Source organism: Salmo salar, chromosome 05 (genome assembly GCF_965601325.2).
Source record: "Salmo salar chromosome 05, fSalSal1, whole genome shotgun sequence".
Classification (NCBI taxonomy): Eukaryota; Metazoa; Chordata; class Actinopteri; order Salmoniformes; family Salmonidae; genus Salmo; species Salmo salar.
The window spans coordinates 48362287-48379009 of NC_138295.1; the positions used below are offsets into that span (position 1 = coordinate 48362287).

At 42.2% G+C, this 16723-nt stretch overlaps 1 protein-coding gene across 5 annotated transcripts in view; it reads left to right on the forward strand.

The window, feature by feature from the left end:
* Positions 1 to 16723, forward strand: part of LOC106604982 (receptor-type tyrosine-protein phosphatase U) — a 242004-nt gene that overhangs the window by 57289 nt on the left and 167992 nt on the right. For 4 of the 5 annotated variants that reach the window (XM_082975231.1, XM_082975229.1, XM_082975232.1 and 1 more), the window contains exon 2: positions 16195 to 16326. In XM_082975231.1, the coding sequence (XP_082831357.1) occupies positions 16195 to 16326 (132 nt within the window). The remainder of the gene's footprint in view (positions 1 to 16194; positions 16327 to 16723) is intronic. The other variant, XM_082975230.1, reaches the window with a different exon arrangement.

The window sequence follows — 16723 nt, forward strand, 5'->3', positions numbered from 1 at the left end:
TTTGCAATATTCTGAGTAGATAGCCCGCCATCACAGGCTAGCTATTTTGACACCCACCAAGTTTGGTACTCACCAAACTCAGATATACTATAAGAAAAATTGGATTACCTTTGCTGTTCTTCGTCAGAATGCACTCCCAGGACTTCTACTTCAACAACAAATGTTGGTTTGGTTCCAAATAATCCATAGTTATATCCAAATAGCGGCGTTTTGTTCGTGCGTTCAAGACACTATCCGAAGGGTAACGCGCCGGCGCGTATCGTGACAAAAAAATTCAAAATATTCCATTACCGTACTTCGAAGCATGTCAAACGCTGTTTAAAATAAATTTTTATGCGATTTTTCTCGTAAAATAGCGATAATATTCCAACCGGGAGTCGTTGTTTTCGTTCAAAGACTGAAAATGTAAAATGGACTCTTCACGTGCATGCGCACGCCCGTCTCATTGTTCTCAGATTGACCACTATCCAAATGCGCTACTGTTTTTCAGCCTGGGACTGCAAAGTCATCATTCAACGTTCTGGCGCTTTCTGAGAGCCTATGGGAGCCTTAGAACGTGTTATGTTACAGCAGAGATCCTCTGTTTTCAATAAAGAGGCTAAAGAAGGCCAAGAAATGGTCAGAGAGGGCACTTCCTGTTTGGAATCTTCTCAGGTTTTGGCCTGCCAAATGAGTTCTGTTATACTCACAGACACCATTCAAACAGGTTTAGAAACTTTAGGGTGTTTTCTATCCAAATCAAACAAGTATATGCATATTCTAGTTTCTGGGCAGGAGTAATAAACAGATTAAATCGGGTACGTTTTTTATCCGGCTGTGAAAATACTGCCCCCTATCCATAACAGGTTAACTGACTTGCCTAGTTAAATAACTCTCTGATATCCCAGATTTCTAACCATTCCCTCCAATCTGACAGTGTCCCACCTGCTTTTAAGACTGCTGTCATCAGCCCCCTTCTGAAGAAGCCCACCCTGGACCCAGAAGTGCTGGACAATTACAGGCAAATATCCAATCTCCCCATCCTCTCCAAGGTGTTGGAAAAAGTGGTTGCTGTACAGCTCCATCTCAATCTTGTTGGGGCAGCAGGTAGCCTAGTGGTTAGAGCATTGGACTAGTAACCGAAAGGTTGCAAGATCGAATCCCCGAGCTGACAAGGAAAAAACTGTCGTTCTGCCCCTGAACCGGGCAGTTCCTAGGCCGTCATTGAAAATAAGAATTTGTTCTTAACTGACTTGCGTAGTTAAATAAGATAAATATATATAAAATAAATTAGAACGACCTATTTGAGAAGTTCCAGTCAGGTTTCTGGCCGGCCAACAGCACTGAAACGGACCTACTCGGGGTCATCAATGACCTGCTGATGGCAGATGATGCAGGCTGCCCCTGTCTCCTGATCCTAGACTTGAGCACAGCATGCTACTTGAACGCTTCCGGGACACCATTTGACTGCTTGAACGCCTCCAGGACACCATTGGACTGTCTGAACCAACCAGCCCTGAGGTGGTTCCACTCCTACCTCTCAGACAGGATGGATTATATATTCATCTCGCTTCAGGAAGCTAGGCGCACGTCACTACTTCACAGGAGAGGCATTTTTATGTTTTTTATTTTTATTGATCAAAATACGATTTTGACAGAAATACCTTCTGGAACATGTGACCTTTCATGTACCTTAATAACAAACTCATGCGATCTGTAAATACGGATAAAATTGTTAAATTATGAGCTTAGTTGGTTTAGCCACGGAAAAAGTCAGGAACCTTCCTGCTAGCCATGCTTGTCTGAGATGGACTGGACATGCCGAGAGATGAGTTTGGATTGTTCTGCCATGTAGCATGCTTCTGTCTATAACATGAGCTGTTCAGTTTGTGTAGATAATCCTTCCTACCGTGTTTTAAAAAGAATATATAGTAGCCATGGAGAACTGCAAAAATGTTGCAACTGCTCTCAACAACATTGCTGAATTTAGCTAATGATATCGACAAAGAAAAGTTGTGGTGGACTACTTTCTGGAGGACGATCATGCCTGCTGACTCTCTCTGAAATAAATCAGACGATGAGGAAATCCCTGACTTGGGTAAAATCATTTTCTTTGAACCATTTTCCGATATTATACATTTTCGAATTTCGTCAGAAAGTTGGTTCCTCCGACCTATTGATGTGGCTGGCTTCCAGGTTAAGCAAGCAGTGTGTCAAGAAGCAGTGCGGCTTGGCAGGGTCGTGTTTCGGAGGACGCATGACTCTTGACCTGCGCCTCTTCCGAGTCCGTATGTGAGTTGCATCGAGGGGACAAGACTGTAACTACCAATTGCATATCACGAAATCTCGGAGAAAAAGTTAGCCAGGTGTGTCTGGGGGTGATTATGGCCATCTATTGTATTGAACATGTGAACTACACTACCTTACTCTCTCTCTGTTTAGCACATGGCCTCATGTGAATCCTTAAAGAGATGGGTTGGCTAAGGCTTAAGAGGGTGTGAATGATGCTGAATGGGTGTAGACAAAGAAGAGCTCTCCACTAGATGTACCAGAAGATTTAACCTGTTAGGGATCTTATCCCGGTATAGGGATTCATTGTCAAGAGACCATGGCGGGAAATTCAAAACTGCAAGAATCTAATAATTTCAATTTCTCAAACAATCAACTATTTTCTCAAAAGTGGGGTTACAAGTTTATCAACTTTCTCATTGTTCATCAACTACAGTGTATGATATACCATTTTCTAGCTCTGTACTTTCATCCAATGTAAAAAAAACCAAACACAATTTCAAATTTTGCATCATAAGACTGAAAAGAGGTGGTCGGTTGAATATTATATTTTATGTGCAAAAATATTCAAGTCCATTTTTTTATTTGCAGTGTAAGATATACCAGTTTACTCTTACTGGTGGCCATAAAATATAAATTATCTGAAAGGCATGCCCCTAATAGGCCACGCCTCCTTTAAATAACCTAAGGATTGCTGGTTCAGCTCAACTGACAGTTAAAAAAACAACTAACGGTCAAATAAACTCATGTTTGGGTAATACAAACAAACCAAAATGTTGGGTTATTCACACAACCCAACTAGCTGGGTCAAAATAACCCAGCGTGATTTCTGTCCAATATTTACCCAGTGTTGGGTTACCAAATAACCCAAATTGGACTGTTTTTAACCAAGCATTTTTTTGAGTGCATGGAATCTCATTCCACTGCTATGCTGATGACACCCAGCTGTATATAAAAACTGCCCAAATTCCTTCTGACGAATGTGCGTTGAGGAGATAAGGGCATGGATGAAGCAAAACTTCCTTCGACTGAACAGCAACAGAGAGGCCCTACTTGTTGGCACCCCCCACCAGGTCCAGCACTCACCAATAACGCAGCTCACCATTGTAGGACAGAACATTCCTCAGTTTCCAATCTGGGTGTAAAACGTGATTCCTCCCTGACCTTTTGATAGCCACATCAAACAACTGTGTAAAGCGTCATTCTATCACAGCTAGAAAATTGCCAAACTCTCTCCCACCCTCACTCAGTCTGATGCAGCGAGGCTCATCCATGCCTTTATCTCCTTAAGGCTGCGCTACTGCAATGCACTCTTCATCGGGTTCCTTGGCAGGAGTCTCCAGAAGCTCCAATACATCCAGAATAGCGCTGCCAGGATCCTGATGAAGAAACACAATCACATCACTCCCATCATGTCATCGCCACACTCCCCGTCTCATTCCGGATTTCATTCAAAACCCTCCTGCTGACTTTCCACTGTATTCATGGCAATGCCCCTTCTTATCTCAAAGACCTGCTCTCCCTCCATAACCCCACACGAACCCTCAGGTCAAGCGATAGCCTGCTCCTTCACGTCCCCAGGACCAAGCTCCTTGGGGGATCGGGCTTTCAGCTCGACCACCTCCACCTCTGGAATGCCCTCCCGGACCCCCTGAAGGTACCACAGACTCTGGGTTCCTTTAAAACGGGCCTAAAGACTTTTCTCTTTAGGAAGGCTTTCTGTTGGTAGCTGTGCTGCTTGGTGTGCTTGTCCCTTGTAGCGTCAGCTGTGTTCTTTGTGTCAGTTTCCCTTTCCATTTTTTATTTTTTATTTTATGCACTTTGAGATTATTCTGTATAATGAAAAGTGCTTTACAAATGTAATTTATGATTATTGTAAGCCAGATAGAAGTAATGCTACAGTAGATGTAGTGACCAGTATGATACATTGGATTTTCTAGGTGTCAGTTCAGTCTGGTTTTCCAAATATGTTCTCCTCAAATGTGTTTGAGTATCTCAAAAGGCTGCTTTTTCTTGAGGTTAATCTACTGGTGATGTGCTGTAAAACTTTAAATGACACATGGTTTAGTTTTGCTGGCATTTGCCATGGACCCAAGGCACTTACAAAGAAACAAATGATCAGATGGAAAGGGGGTTTGAAAAGTAAATTAAATACCAAAAGTGACACAGGCACTTGTGGTATTTACTTTTCAAACCCCCTTTCCAATGTCAACACGGAAGTGTTCAGAGCTGTATGAAAGACCACTAACTTATCCTTAAACAAAGTGGATTTACTCTGTGTCACTGTTCTCCCCTTGGCGTGTGAGTGTGAGAAAGGAGTGCAAAGTAAGAGAGATTGTGAAAGAGAAACATACACGTACAGTACTCTATACTGACCCCACCAGTTTGTAGTCTAGCGAGAATAAATGCAAGGGGTAGATATTCTGTTATATACCCCTATTACTTGTCTTCTGTCATGTTGCTTAAGTGATTCGAGTGCCACTGCTATGACACAGGCAGGCTTGGTGGTGTGTCCAGTAAGTTTTATGATGCTCTATTCAACTTCTTCTAGTCTTTCCCTCACTGTTGATGTCATCTCTTGCAAACAACATTAGCGGACCACTGACCACCTGCAGATGGGCAAAATCAAAAGAGGACAGAGCTAGGGCTACAATGGGTGTTGGACATGCCACAGTGTTCTCAACCTTGTGTCCCTGCTCTTAGTATTCTAAGAGTCGCTCCGCTCCAGTTATATTTCTCTCTGGCTCCCAGGAACAGCTGCCAGACATACATTTTAGCCAGGCATTGAGAGGCCTTCCTCCTGGGGTCCTTCCCTTCCCAGCATGAGTCTCAGCCTCAGGTCCTAATATGCAGTCTCCTGTCACTGTAGGTGCCAAACACCTTCCTCTGCATATAAATTAGAAAATTAGCTTTTCAAATAGCCTTTGCAGGTGTCTGATATCGTTCTCCACTCCAAAGAAAACTAGAGCATAAAAATACAGTATGTGACAAAAAAAGGAAGCAGGTGTTGGAGCTCATGCAAGTCAACACCCATCTCATCTTGCTAATTACACTGATTTGTTTTATGCTCCTTAAGATTGACTTTGCTGTCAGGATCCACTTATAACTCTGTTCTTATTTCCTCTGGATCTAGAGAGATGCAAAGTGTCTCCTTCTCAAATTGGAAATTGACGGCATGCAGGGATGATGAGGAGAGGCAGCATAGCAATTGGAGCCTCTGGAGAAAAAAACAACCCTCCACATCAACTAAAAATAGACTTACTTGAAAAGGATGGGGAGGAAATGGGATACTTAAAAGTAACTCATCAGTGGTGTTAACTGACATTTCCTCTACCCTCCCCCCACTTACCTCCCTTCTTCCCTCCCTCCATTCCCCCCTTACAAGAAGAAGAAGGTGGAATATTTGATGCGCTCCTCATTTCAAGTCCACATATTGAGAGGAGAAACCAAGCTTCCTGAATGTTTTTTTTTCACCCCGTTTCCGTTTTATCTATCATGATAATAGAAGAAACAACTGCTATTAACCCAATGTGTTTTGGACTTCTAACCCCTTTAAAGACAGTGTGTTTGAGCTACAGGGTTCTACCATATACCAACCATTAGTCCATGTGATTAATGGGGGCTGAGCTAGAGTGATGTTTGTAAGACAAGGGTGGACAATAACGTCTGAAGGGTTTGAGCTTCAAACTATTAAAAGCTATGTTTTGTTCTATGACGCTCACAATCTACACGAGTCATTCAAAGTCAAATCAAATCAAATTGGCCACATACACGTGTTTAGCAGAAGTTATTGCGGGTGTAGCTAAATGCTTGTGTTTCTAGCTCCAACAGTGCAGTAATATCTAACAAGTAATATCTAACAATTTCACAACATACAGTTGAAGTCGGAAGTTTACATACACCATAGCCAAATACATTTAAACTCAGTTTTTCACAATTCCTGACATTTAATCCTAGTAAAAATTCCCTGTCTTAGGCCAGTTAGGATCACCACTTTATTTTCAGAATGTGAAATGTCAGAATAATAGTTGAGAGAATGATTTATTTCAGCTTTTATTTCTTTCATCCCATTCCCAGTGTGTCAGAAGCTTACATACACTCAATTAGTATTTGGTAGCATTGTCCTTAAATTGTTTAATTTGGGTCAACCGTTTCAGGTAGCCTTCCACAAGCTTCCCACAATAAGTTGGGTGAATTTTGGCCCCTTCCTCCTGACAGAGCTGGTGTAGCTGAGTCAGGTTTGTAATCCCCCATGCTCGCACACACTTTTTCAGTTCTGCCCAAATATTTTCTATAGGATTGAGGTCAGGGCTTTGTGATGGCCACTCGAATACCTTGACTTTGTTGTCCTTAAGCCATTTTGCCACAACTTTGGAAGTACGCTTGGGGTCATTTGGAAGACCCATTTGGGGTTGTGTTCTTCGTCTTGCAAGCCTCCCATTTTTTCCTCCAAACATAACGATGGTCATTATAGCCAAACAGTTATATTTTTGTTTCATCAGACCAAAGGACATTTCTCCAAAAAGTGTGATCTTTGTCCCCATGTGCAGTTGCAAACCGTAGTCTGGGTTTTTTATGGCGGTTTTGGAGCAGTGGCTTCTTCCTTGCTGAGCAGCCTTTCAGGTTATGTCGATATAGGACTTGTTTTACTGTAGATAAAGATACTTTTGGACCTGTTTCCTCCAGCATCTTCACAAGGTCCTTTGCTGTTCTGGGATTGATTTGCACTCTTCGCACCAAAGTACGCTCATCTCTAGGAGACAGAAAGCGTCTCCTTCCTGAGCGGCATGACGGCTGCATGGTCTCATGGTGTTTATACTTGCGTACTATTGTTTGTACAGATCAACGTGATACCTTTAGGCATTTGGAAATTGCTCCCAAGGAGGAACCAGACTTGTGTAAGTCTACAATTTTATTTTCTGAGGTCTTGGCTGATTTCTTTTGATTTTCCCATGATGTCAAGCAAAGAGGCACTGCGTTTGAAGGTAGGCCTTGAAATACATCCACAGGTACACCTCCAATTGACTCAAAGATGTAAATTAGCCTATCAGAAGCTTCTAAAACCATGACATCATTTTCTGGAATTTTCCAAGCTGTTTAAAGGCACAGTCAATTTAGTGTATGTAAACTTTTTGACCCACTGGAATTGTGATACAGTGAATTCTAAGTGAAATAATCTGTCTGTAAACAATTGTTGGAAAAATGACTTGTGTAATGCACAAAGCAGATGTCCTAACAGACTTGCCAAAACTATAGTTTGTTAACAAGAAATTTGTGGAGTGGTTAAAAAATGTGTTTTAATGACTCCAACCTAAGTGTATGTAAACTTCCAACTTCAACTGTATACCCAATACACACATCTAAGTAATGGAATGTAATTAAGAATATATAAATATATGGACAAGCAATGTCATAGTGGCATAGACTAAGATACAGTTCAATAGAATAGAATACAGTGTATATATACGTATGAGATGAGTAATGCACATATGAGATGAGAAATGCAATATATTTAAACATTATTAAAGTGACTAGTGTTCCATGTATTAAAGTGGCCAGTGATTTCAAGTCTATGTGCTAGAGTAACCTCTAAGTAATGGCTATTTAACAGTCTGATGGCCTTGAGATGGAAGCTGATTTTCAGTCTCTCGGTCCCAGCTTTGATGCAACTGTACTGACCTCGCCTTCTGGATGATAGCAGGGTGAACAGACAGTGGCTTGCGTGGTTGTTGTACTTTATGAGATTTTTGGCCTTCCTGTGATATCGGGAGCTGTAGGTGTCCTGGAGGGCAGATAGTTTTGATGCATTGGGCAGACTTCTGGAGAGCCCTGTGGTTGAGGGTGGTGCAGTTTCCGTACCAAGCGGTGATACAGCACAATGGGATACTTTCAACTGTAAAAGTTTGAGGATTTTAGGTGCCAAGCCAAATTTCTTCAGCCTCCTGAGGTTGAAGAGGTGCTGTTGCACCTTCTTCACCACACTGTCTGTGTGGGTGGACCATTTCAGTTTGTCAGTGATGTGTATGCCGAAGAAAGCTTCAAGTTCCCTCTGCTGTTTCCTGAAGTCCACGATCATCTCCTTTGTTTTGTTGACGTTGAGTGAGAGTTTATTTTCCTGGCACCACACACTCTCAGAGCCCTCACCTCGTCCCTGTAGGCTGTCTTGTCATTGTTGGTAATCAAGCGTGCTAATGTTGTGTCGTCTGCAAACTTGATGATTGAGTTGGAGTTGCACTTGGCCATGCAGTCATGGGTGAACAAGAAGTACAGGAGGGGGCTGTGTACGCCCTCTTTTGGGGCCCCAGTGTTTAGGATCAGCAAAGTGGAGGTGTTGTTTCCTACCTCCACCACCTGGGGGCGGCCCGTCAGCAAGTCCATGACCCAGTTGCACAGGGCGGTGTTCAGACCCAGGGCCTCGAGCTTGATGATGAGCTTGGAGGGTACTATGGTGTTGAATGCTGAGCTATAGTTAATGAACAGCATTCTTACATAGGTATTCCTCTTCTCCAGATGGGATAGGGCAGTGTGATGGCGATTGCATCGTCTGTGGATCTAATCAAATCAAATATATTTATATAGCCCTTCTTACATCAGCTGATATCTCAAAGTGCTGTACAGAAACCCAGCCTAAAACCCCAAACAGCAAGCAATGCAGGTGTAGAAGCATGGTGGCTAGGAAAAACTCCCTAGAAAGGCCAAAACCTAGGAAGAAACCTAGAGAGGAACCAGGCTATGAGGGGTGGCCAGTCCTCTTCTGGCTGTGCCGGGTGGAGATTATAACAGCACATGGCCAAGATGTTCAAATGTTCATAAATGACCAGCATGGTCAAATAATAATAATCATAGTAGTTGTCGAGGGTGCAACAAGTCAGCAACTCAAGAGTAAGTGTCAGTTGGCTTTTTCATATCTAATGGGGCGATAAGCAAATTGGAGTGGGTCTAAGGTGACAGGTAAGGTAGAGGTAATATGATCTTTGACTAGTCTCTCAAAGTACTTCATGATGACAGAAGTGAGTGCTACGGGGCGATAGTCATTTAGTTCAATTACCTTTCCTTTCTTGGGTACAGGAACAATGGTGGCCATCTTGAAGCATGTGGGGACTGCAGACTGGAATAGGGAGAGATTGAATATGTCCGTAAACACACCAGCTAGCTGGTCTACGCATGCTCTGATGACGCGGCTAGGGATGCCGTCTGGGCCAGCAGCCTTGCGAGGGTTAACACTCACGTCGGCCACGGAGAAGGAGAGCCCACTATCCTTGGTAGCGAGCCGCGTCAGTGAAAGCGGACAAAGAAGGGGTTCTTCTAAGACTAATATGATCTTCTATGAAGAAGAACCCCTTCTAACGAAATCCTATAATACTGTAATAAGCTCACATAGTTGTCACAAACTCTGAACTCCGCACAATTGTTACTGACTAGTTGGAGATTCATTTTTCAGTAAGCAAACCATTTCTGTACTTACAGCATTTATATAAATACATTTTTATTAGGTTTTTGCTTTGGCGGAACCATATTCTTTTATTGATATTTGCAACTGTTTATGTCTAATTGTTTTGCATTCTTCTTGTAGCCCTGGTTGTCCTGAAAAGAAAATGGTAAACACTTCATTGTGAGGTTAAATATAATGGCTGTCATACGTATGAGTGTATCAAACCTTTAGGGACTGAGGATGATTGGAGTTGTCTTTAAACTGTTAAATGTTTTATTTAATGTAAAAGCAAATGGCCTCAGAGACCTCACAGCAGCACCTGAGGTCACCTAACCACATTAGCTTTCAATATGACTATACACTAAGTGTACCAAACAGTAAGAACACTTTCCTAATATTGAGTTGTACCCCCCAGCCTAAATTCGTTGGGGCATGACGAAAGTTATCCACCGGGATGCTTTCCCATGTTGAGTCCAATGAGTCCCACAGTTGGCTGGATGTCCTTTTGAACCATTCTTGATACACACGTGAAACTGTTGAGTGTGAAAAACACAGCAGCATAGCAGTTCTTGACATACTCAAACTGGTGCACATACTACCATACCCTGTTCAAAGGTACTTTAATCTTTTGTTTTGCCCATTCACGATCTGAATGGCACACGTACACAATCAATGTCTCAATCGTCTCAAGGCTTAAAAATCCTTCTTTATTCTGTCTCCCCCTTCATCTACACTGATTTGAAGTGGATTTAACAAGTGACAGAAAATAATTGATCATAGCTTTCACCTGGATTCACCTGGTCAGTCTGTGTCATGGAAAGACCAGGTGTTCCTAATGTATTGTACACTCAGTGTATACTATTCAACTCAGTGACAAAGAATGAGTGCAGTGGAGCAGCCTGTTGAAAGAATTCCCCATCCTACTTATGAGGTTAGACTGAAATTATTAATGCCCGGGGAGCCATATACATTATTTAATGATGTATGCAGTGGGGATGAATGTGTAAATAGCTAAATAATATGGACACTCTATTTTATGTAAGACGCAAGGAGATTATTTTATTTGTTTTTTAAATCAGGGAGAGCTCCTATACTGAGAATAAATACACCTGTCAATGGGTGATGCACGGGGACCGCACTCTCTGCAATGCAAATTAGACCAGCAACCTTGCCAACCACTATCCTCCTGTAACTGCCTCTGGTGTTACACAATAGACAATATCTGGATCCAGCTATATGGACCCCATATAGTGTTAAGATGTATGCATGGGTAAGTGTCCCTATCCACGTAACAGTGAAGAAGGTATGAGAGGTAAAATAGGTATTTTGACCTCATTGAGACTTAAAAGTTATATAAAAATAAATGAGTAGGGACAGTGTTTTTTCCTGACCAGGAAGGACTGGGAAAATAACTCTCCACAGGTCTCTCAGATGTGTGCTCAGGTTTTAATCGTGTGGACAGCTAGGTAGCATATCCTCATTTAATTTGTTTCCGAGGTGGCTTGGTGACACCAGCATTTATTTTAATCGGTGGGGATTCATTACCTGTAGCACCTGTGAACTAGTTATAACAGAGGGCGTGTGCTGAGAGATGAGAGGAGCATGAAGGCTGAGCAAAAGTTTGTGAATTGGTTAAAGTTGCATATGAATTTTGGTTGGGCTTTGTGTGCGGATTTGTGTGTGTATATGTGTGTGTAATTGGGTGGTGGTGGTGTTGATGTTAGGATCTGCTTTGGCACTTGGTTTGTTTTATATAACATAAGCAGCATTTTCTCCAAGACTCTATCCAAGTGGAAGTGTCTGTCCCCTTAAATGAGCGAAGACACGCTACACGCTGAATACAGCATATGTAAATAGAGAGGATAATCAGAGATTCACTAACAATGCTCACTGTGCATAGCAAACACCTCATTATGTGGTAAAGCAGGGGTGCCACAAAACAGATGAGCAAAGACATATGAAATCTAATTTGTGTAGCTACGTATGACATCGAGAATAGACTGATCCAGGGAGACAGACAGCCCAATCCCTGATTTGAATGCACATGTCACAGGGGGGCATCAGCATGCTTCATTTATAGCTCCAGTAAGGAATAATATACTGGCAGCATTTGGATGTGTCAGGTCCCATATCTTTGGCTGTTCTATTAGAAATAGATCCCTGTGCAGGACAATTAACCTCTGGCCCTTGCCATGTGGATCCCTTCAGTAACGGCTTAGCATGGGCCACAAATCAGCTCCCCGGGGTGTAGAAGAGGAGAAACCTAGCCCAACTCAACATTCATTACTCTCTGGCTGGGCTGCTACTACTCTCTGCTACCAATCACAATGCTATAGAGTTTCCAGTTCTAGCATATTATCACCGAAATGTAAGGGAAATGTAATGGAGGTTGGAGGAGGTGAGCAAGGCTGACTCCTGTGCGTTTGTGCTCCACTGAATAAATCGTCTGGCAGACTTTCAGCACGTAAGCTTAATATGGAATTCCTTAAGTCCACAGTACGTCTCCTATCTCTTCTTACAGGCTTGGAATGAACCATCTAGTTAGTAGACCAAACCTAGTTTTTTTTTATGATTGCCTATAACATTTGAACTTCCAGACAACAAAATTGCCAATGATCTGTAATGGTTTTGGTGTCCTCTTGTTCATCAGCTGTAAAATTGCATTGAAGCTGACTTCAGTCTGTGCGTCTGCTGCTTAATGGCAAAACGGTCACATTTGAACCATTTGCTTAATGGTGGATTAGAGTCCAAAATGAGCGTCAATAAAGCAGTGGACCAGCAGGGTGACCTTGAGGGTCTGGTTCTGGTCATCCCCATAATTAGCCCCGATGCGTCTCTAGGCTCTCACTGTCGCGCTCCAACTCTGGCTGGGGGAATCGGTGGCCCACTTCTAGCCTGTAATTTTCACAACACTGGGCTAATGTGTGAGATGGCAACAGATGTTGCGAGAGGAGACGGAAGCAAAGTATGCCCAAGGGCCTTAAAAGCCCTGGCTATTAAATATAATTTGGAAATATTAGCTTTTTGGCATGTGGAATGTAGCATGTTGTGACATATTACAGTAAAATAATAATCACAGTCCCCTGGTTGCCATCCCTCTCTCCCTCCCCAACTCTATTACTGTGTGTGTTTATGTGGCTGTGCTTAGGGGATGTGCGCTGTAGTTTGTGTTTTATGGGAAGGGGAATTCTTTACGTCATTGCCTTTGCCAGGATTTGTGTATTTATGTGTGTTGCAAGGTTTGTTTTTATTTCTATTATTTTTTTAATTTTTTTATTGCGTTTAGTTTCGGTTCGTTTTCCGATCCATTTTACTCATTTTTATTTAGCTAAAGTTTTATAAAAACATTTATTTAGTTTTCATATTATTTAGTTTTGGTGTGTGGGACAGAAAGTAGCCTATGCATGGGAGGCTAGGAGCCATTTATGTATTTGATAGTTTTTGTGTTTTGGGGGATGTCATTTCTTGCCACTGTGGGGTAGTAATGCATAAGGTGATGGGTCAGGTCATAGGTTAGGTAAGGTTTAAAAGTAGACTCAGCAAGATGACGTAGATGCACATTGTAAACAGTAGTAGTGGGTCAATATCCGCAACAACCAGGTGCGTTGGAGCGCAAGGATACACTCTTCCATTGTTGTGGTCCCGTAGCGTGCACGTTGTAGCAACGTGAAGTGCACCCCATGCTCATGCGCAGATACTTCTGTGTGAGAGAAAAGTCTTGCATCATGCTCATCTTATTGGGCAATTTTAAGCAGATTATTTTTGCCATTCAAAGTGTGTCGCATTCTGAGGATGAAAATTGTCTGTTTTGCACCTACATGCCAACTGCATGAACTTTACAACAATCCTGTGATCAAAGGTCATGAAGTATTGACTGCAGTCAATTGCAAGTTTGTGCAGTTGCTCTTCCCCAACCTCTTCCTGCAGCCATCACCTACATTGTGGGAGGCTCGATTGTCAACCAATCATTAGGGTGTTTTTGTTTGACTCATGAGAACGTGATCAAAGACATGACTGAAACAGGAACCAATCAGCTGCGATTTACAATGCCTCCGCAAAGTATTCAGACCCCTTGTCTTTTTTCACATTTTGTTACATTACACCTTTATTCAAAAATGGATTCAATAGTTTTTTTCCCTCATCAATCTACGCACAATACCCCACAATGACAAAGCCAAAACAGGTTTAGTCATTTTTGCTAATTCATTAAAATAAAAAAACTGAAATCTAATTTACATAAGTATTCAGACTCTTTTCTCAGTACTTTGTTGAAGCATCTTTGACAGCGATTACAGCATTAAGTCTTCATGAGTGATGCTACAAGCTTGGCACACCTGCATTTGGAGAGTTTCTCCGATTTGTTCTCTGCAGATCCTCTCAAGCTCTGTCAGGTTGGATGGGGAGCGTTGCTGCACAGGTATTTTCAGGTCTCTCCAGAGATGTTCGATTGGGTTCATGTCTGCACTCTGGTTGGGCCACTCAAGGACATTCAGAGACTTGTTCCAAAGCCACGCCTGCATTGTCTTGGCTGTGTGCTTAGGGTCATTGTCCTTTTGCAAGGATAACCTGCGCCCCAGTCTGAGATCCTGTGCGCTCTGGAGAAGGTTTTCATCAAGGATCTCTCTCTATACTTTTCTCCGTTCATCTTTCCTCCAGATGTGACGCTTGGTATTCAGACCACAGAGTTCAATCTTGGTTTCATCAGACCAGAGAATCTTGTTTACCTTTTGGCAAACTCCAAGCGGGTTGTCATGTGCTTTTTACTGAGGTGTGGCTTCCGTCTGGCTCTACCATAAAGGCCTGATTGGTGGAGTGCTGCAGAGATGGTTGTCCTTCTGGAATGTTCTCCCATCTCCACAGTGGAACTCTACAGCTATGTCGAGTGGGTATCTTGTTCTTGGTCACCTCCCTGACCAAGGCCCTTCTCCCCAGTTTTCTCAGCAGCCAGCTCTAGGAAGAGTCTTGGTGGTTCCAAACTTCTTCCATTTAAGAATGATAGAGGGCACTGTGTTCTTGGGGACCTTCAATGCTGCAGACATGTTTTGATAACCTTCCCCAGATCTGTGCCTCGACACGATCCTGTCTCGAACCTCTACGGACAATTTCTTTAACCTCATAGCTTGGTTTTTGCTCTGACATGCACTGTCAACAGTGGCACCTTATATAGACAGGTGGGTGTCTTTCCAAATCATGTCTAGTCAATTGAATTTACCACAGGTGAACTCCAATCAATTTGTAGAAACATCTCAAGGATGATCAGTGGAAACAGGATGCACCTGAGCTCAATTTATACTCATAGCGAAGGGTCTGAATACTTATGTAAAAAATATATTTGTTTTATTTGTATAAATTTACAAACATTTCTAAACCTGTTTTCTCTTTGCCATCATGGAATATTGTTTGTAGATTGCTGTGGATAATTATGATTTTAATCAATTTTAGAATAAGGCTGTAACATAACAAAATTGAATACTTTCCGAAGGCACTGTATATGTACAGTTGATGTATATACAAATACATTTGATATTCATACATTATAAACAATGGCAACACTGCCATGTTGATCTGAGCCTTGCTGTTGGAAAATCACATTAGTGTCTGACTTTCAGTAGATGCACCTACCCCGACTTGTCGTCTACAATCAGTTGCTTTAGCCTTACCACTCAAGCCTGCCCAACCAATATCTGCGGTGCTGTTCGTGGCAACGTCATCTCGCCGAGTCTACCTTGAAATTATAAAGCCAATCTCAATGTGACCTGCCATATTCAGAAGCTTGAAAACCCCATTACCAAAAAAAAGCTGAACATAATTCATGCTTGTTTTTATTTTAATACTTTTTTTGAGTCAAAGATAATGGTTTCAATATAGTTAGTTTTTCAAACAGGTTTGTTAATTATTTTATTTAAGTTTACTAAATTGTATTTTCATGATCAGTGTTCAGTTTGTTTACTGAGTGAGAGTGTCAGAGGGGCTGGAGTGGAGTACAGATTGCATTGCGGCTGGCTACTATTAATTGATGTCTGGGTGGAGTGGGAAATGGATGCCGGTTGGTTGTCTGGCATCTGTCCCATCTCAGTAATAGAAAGACGATCAGAGGGGATATCGTGGTGAAATATAGCCCAAATGAGCCCCTACACAACAACACTGGAATAATAACTACTGATAGTGGAACATTTCTGAAGTGAAGGCAGGTGTTGTTGGGGATTGATGGTGGGTTCTCACCTACTGCAACAATCCCTTTATTCTCTATAGAGCTTCATGTTATCATAAGTGAAATACAAATAAGATGCAATTACTGATTTATGGTGGCCATGGCTGAAATGTGTGTCCGTCTTGGGCAAAATCTATGATTCCTTTCAATCCCAGGAAATCTAATTAAATGTGATTATGTGCAGTCCATAAAATATAATCCTTTAATCCCTTGATATTGAATGAAATTTACTTCATCATGTGTGACCTCCCACTTAATGTCATCTCCTTCTCTCTCTCCTCAGCAGCAGGCTGCACCTTTGACGAGGATTCTGAGCCCAGTCTGTGTGACTTCACCCAAGGGGAGGAGGATGACTTTGACTGGCAGCTCTTCAGGACACACAACTCACCCTACGCCTCTTTTGACCTCCTGCGTGGTGAGTTCCTGCTCTTATTATGCTTCAGAGTATTGAAGTATTCTCAGGTGCTAACCTGGTATCCACTATGGTATCCACTATGGTATCCAATGCAAGTATCACTTTCACTTTGTGGATGGGGTATCTGTATCAGCAAGTATAAGAAACAAGGACTGGGGGGTGAGACTTCTCGAGTCTTAATGTTTGATGTTATCCTCCCTGGATTACAATCCTTAGATTGTCAATGTGCTAGCCAACAACATTGCCTTTCTAAGCAGCCAGTGCCTGCTCTTCTTAGGTGCATGTATGTTCAAAGGAGATGCTGAAGCTGTCCAGAAGCTGTGGGTGTTTTGGAAACACTCAAGTGTGGATGCCTGCCTAGGATTATTAATGGGATTCAGCGTGCATGGGTGTGGCG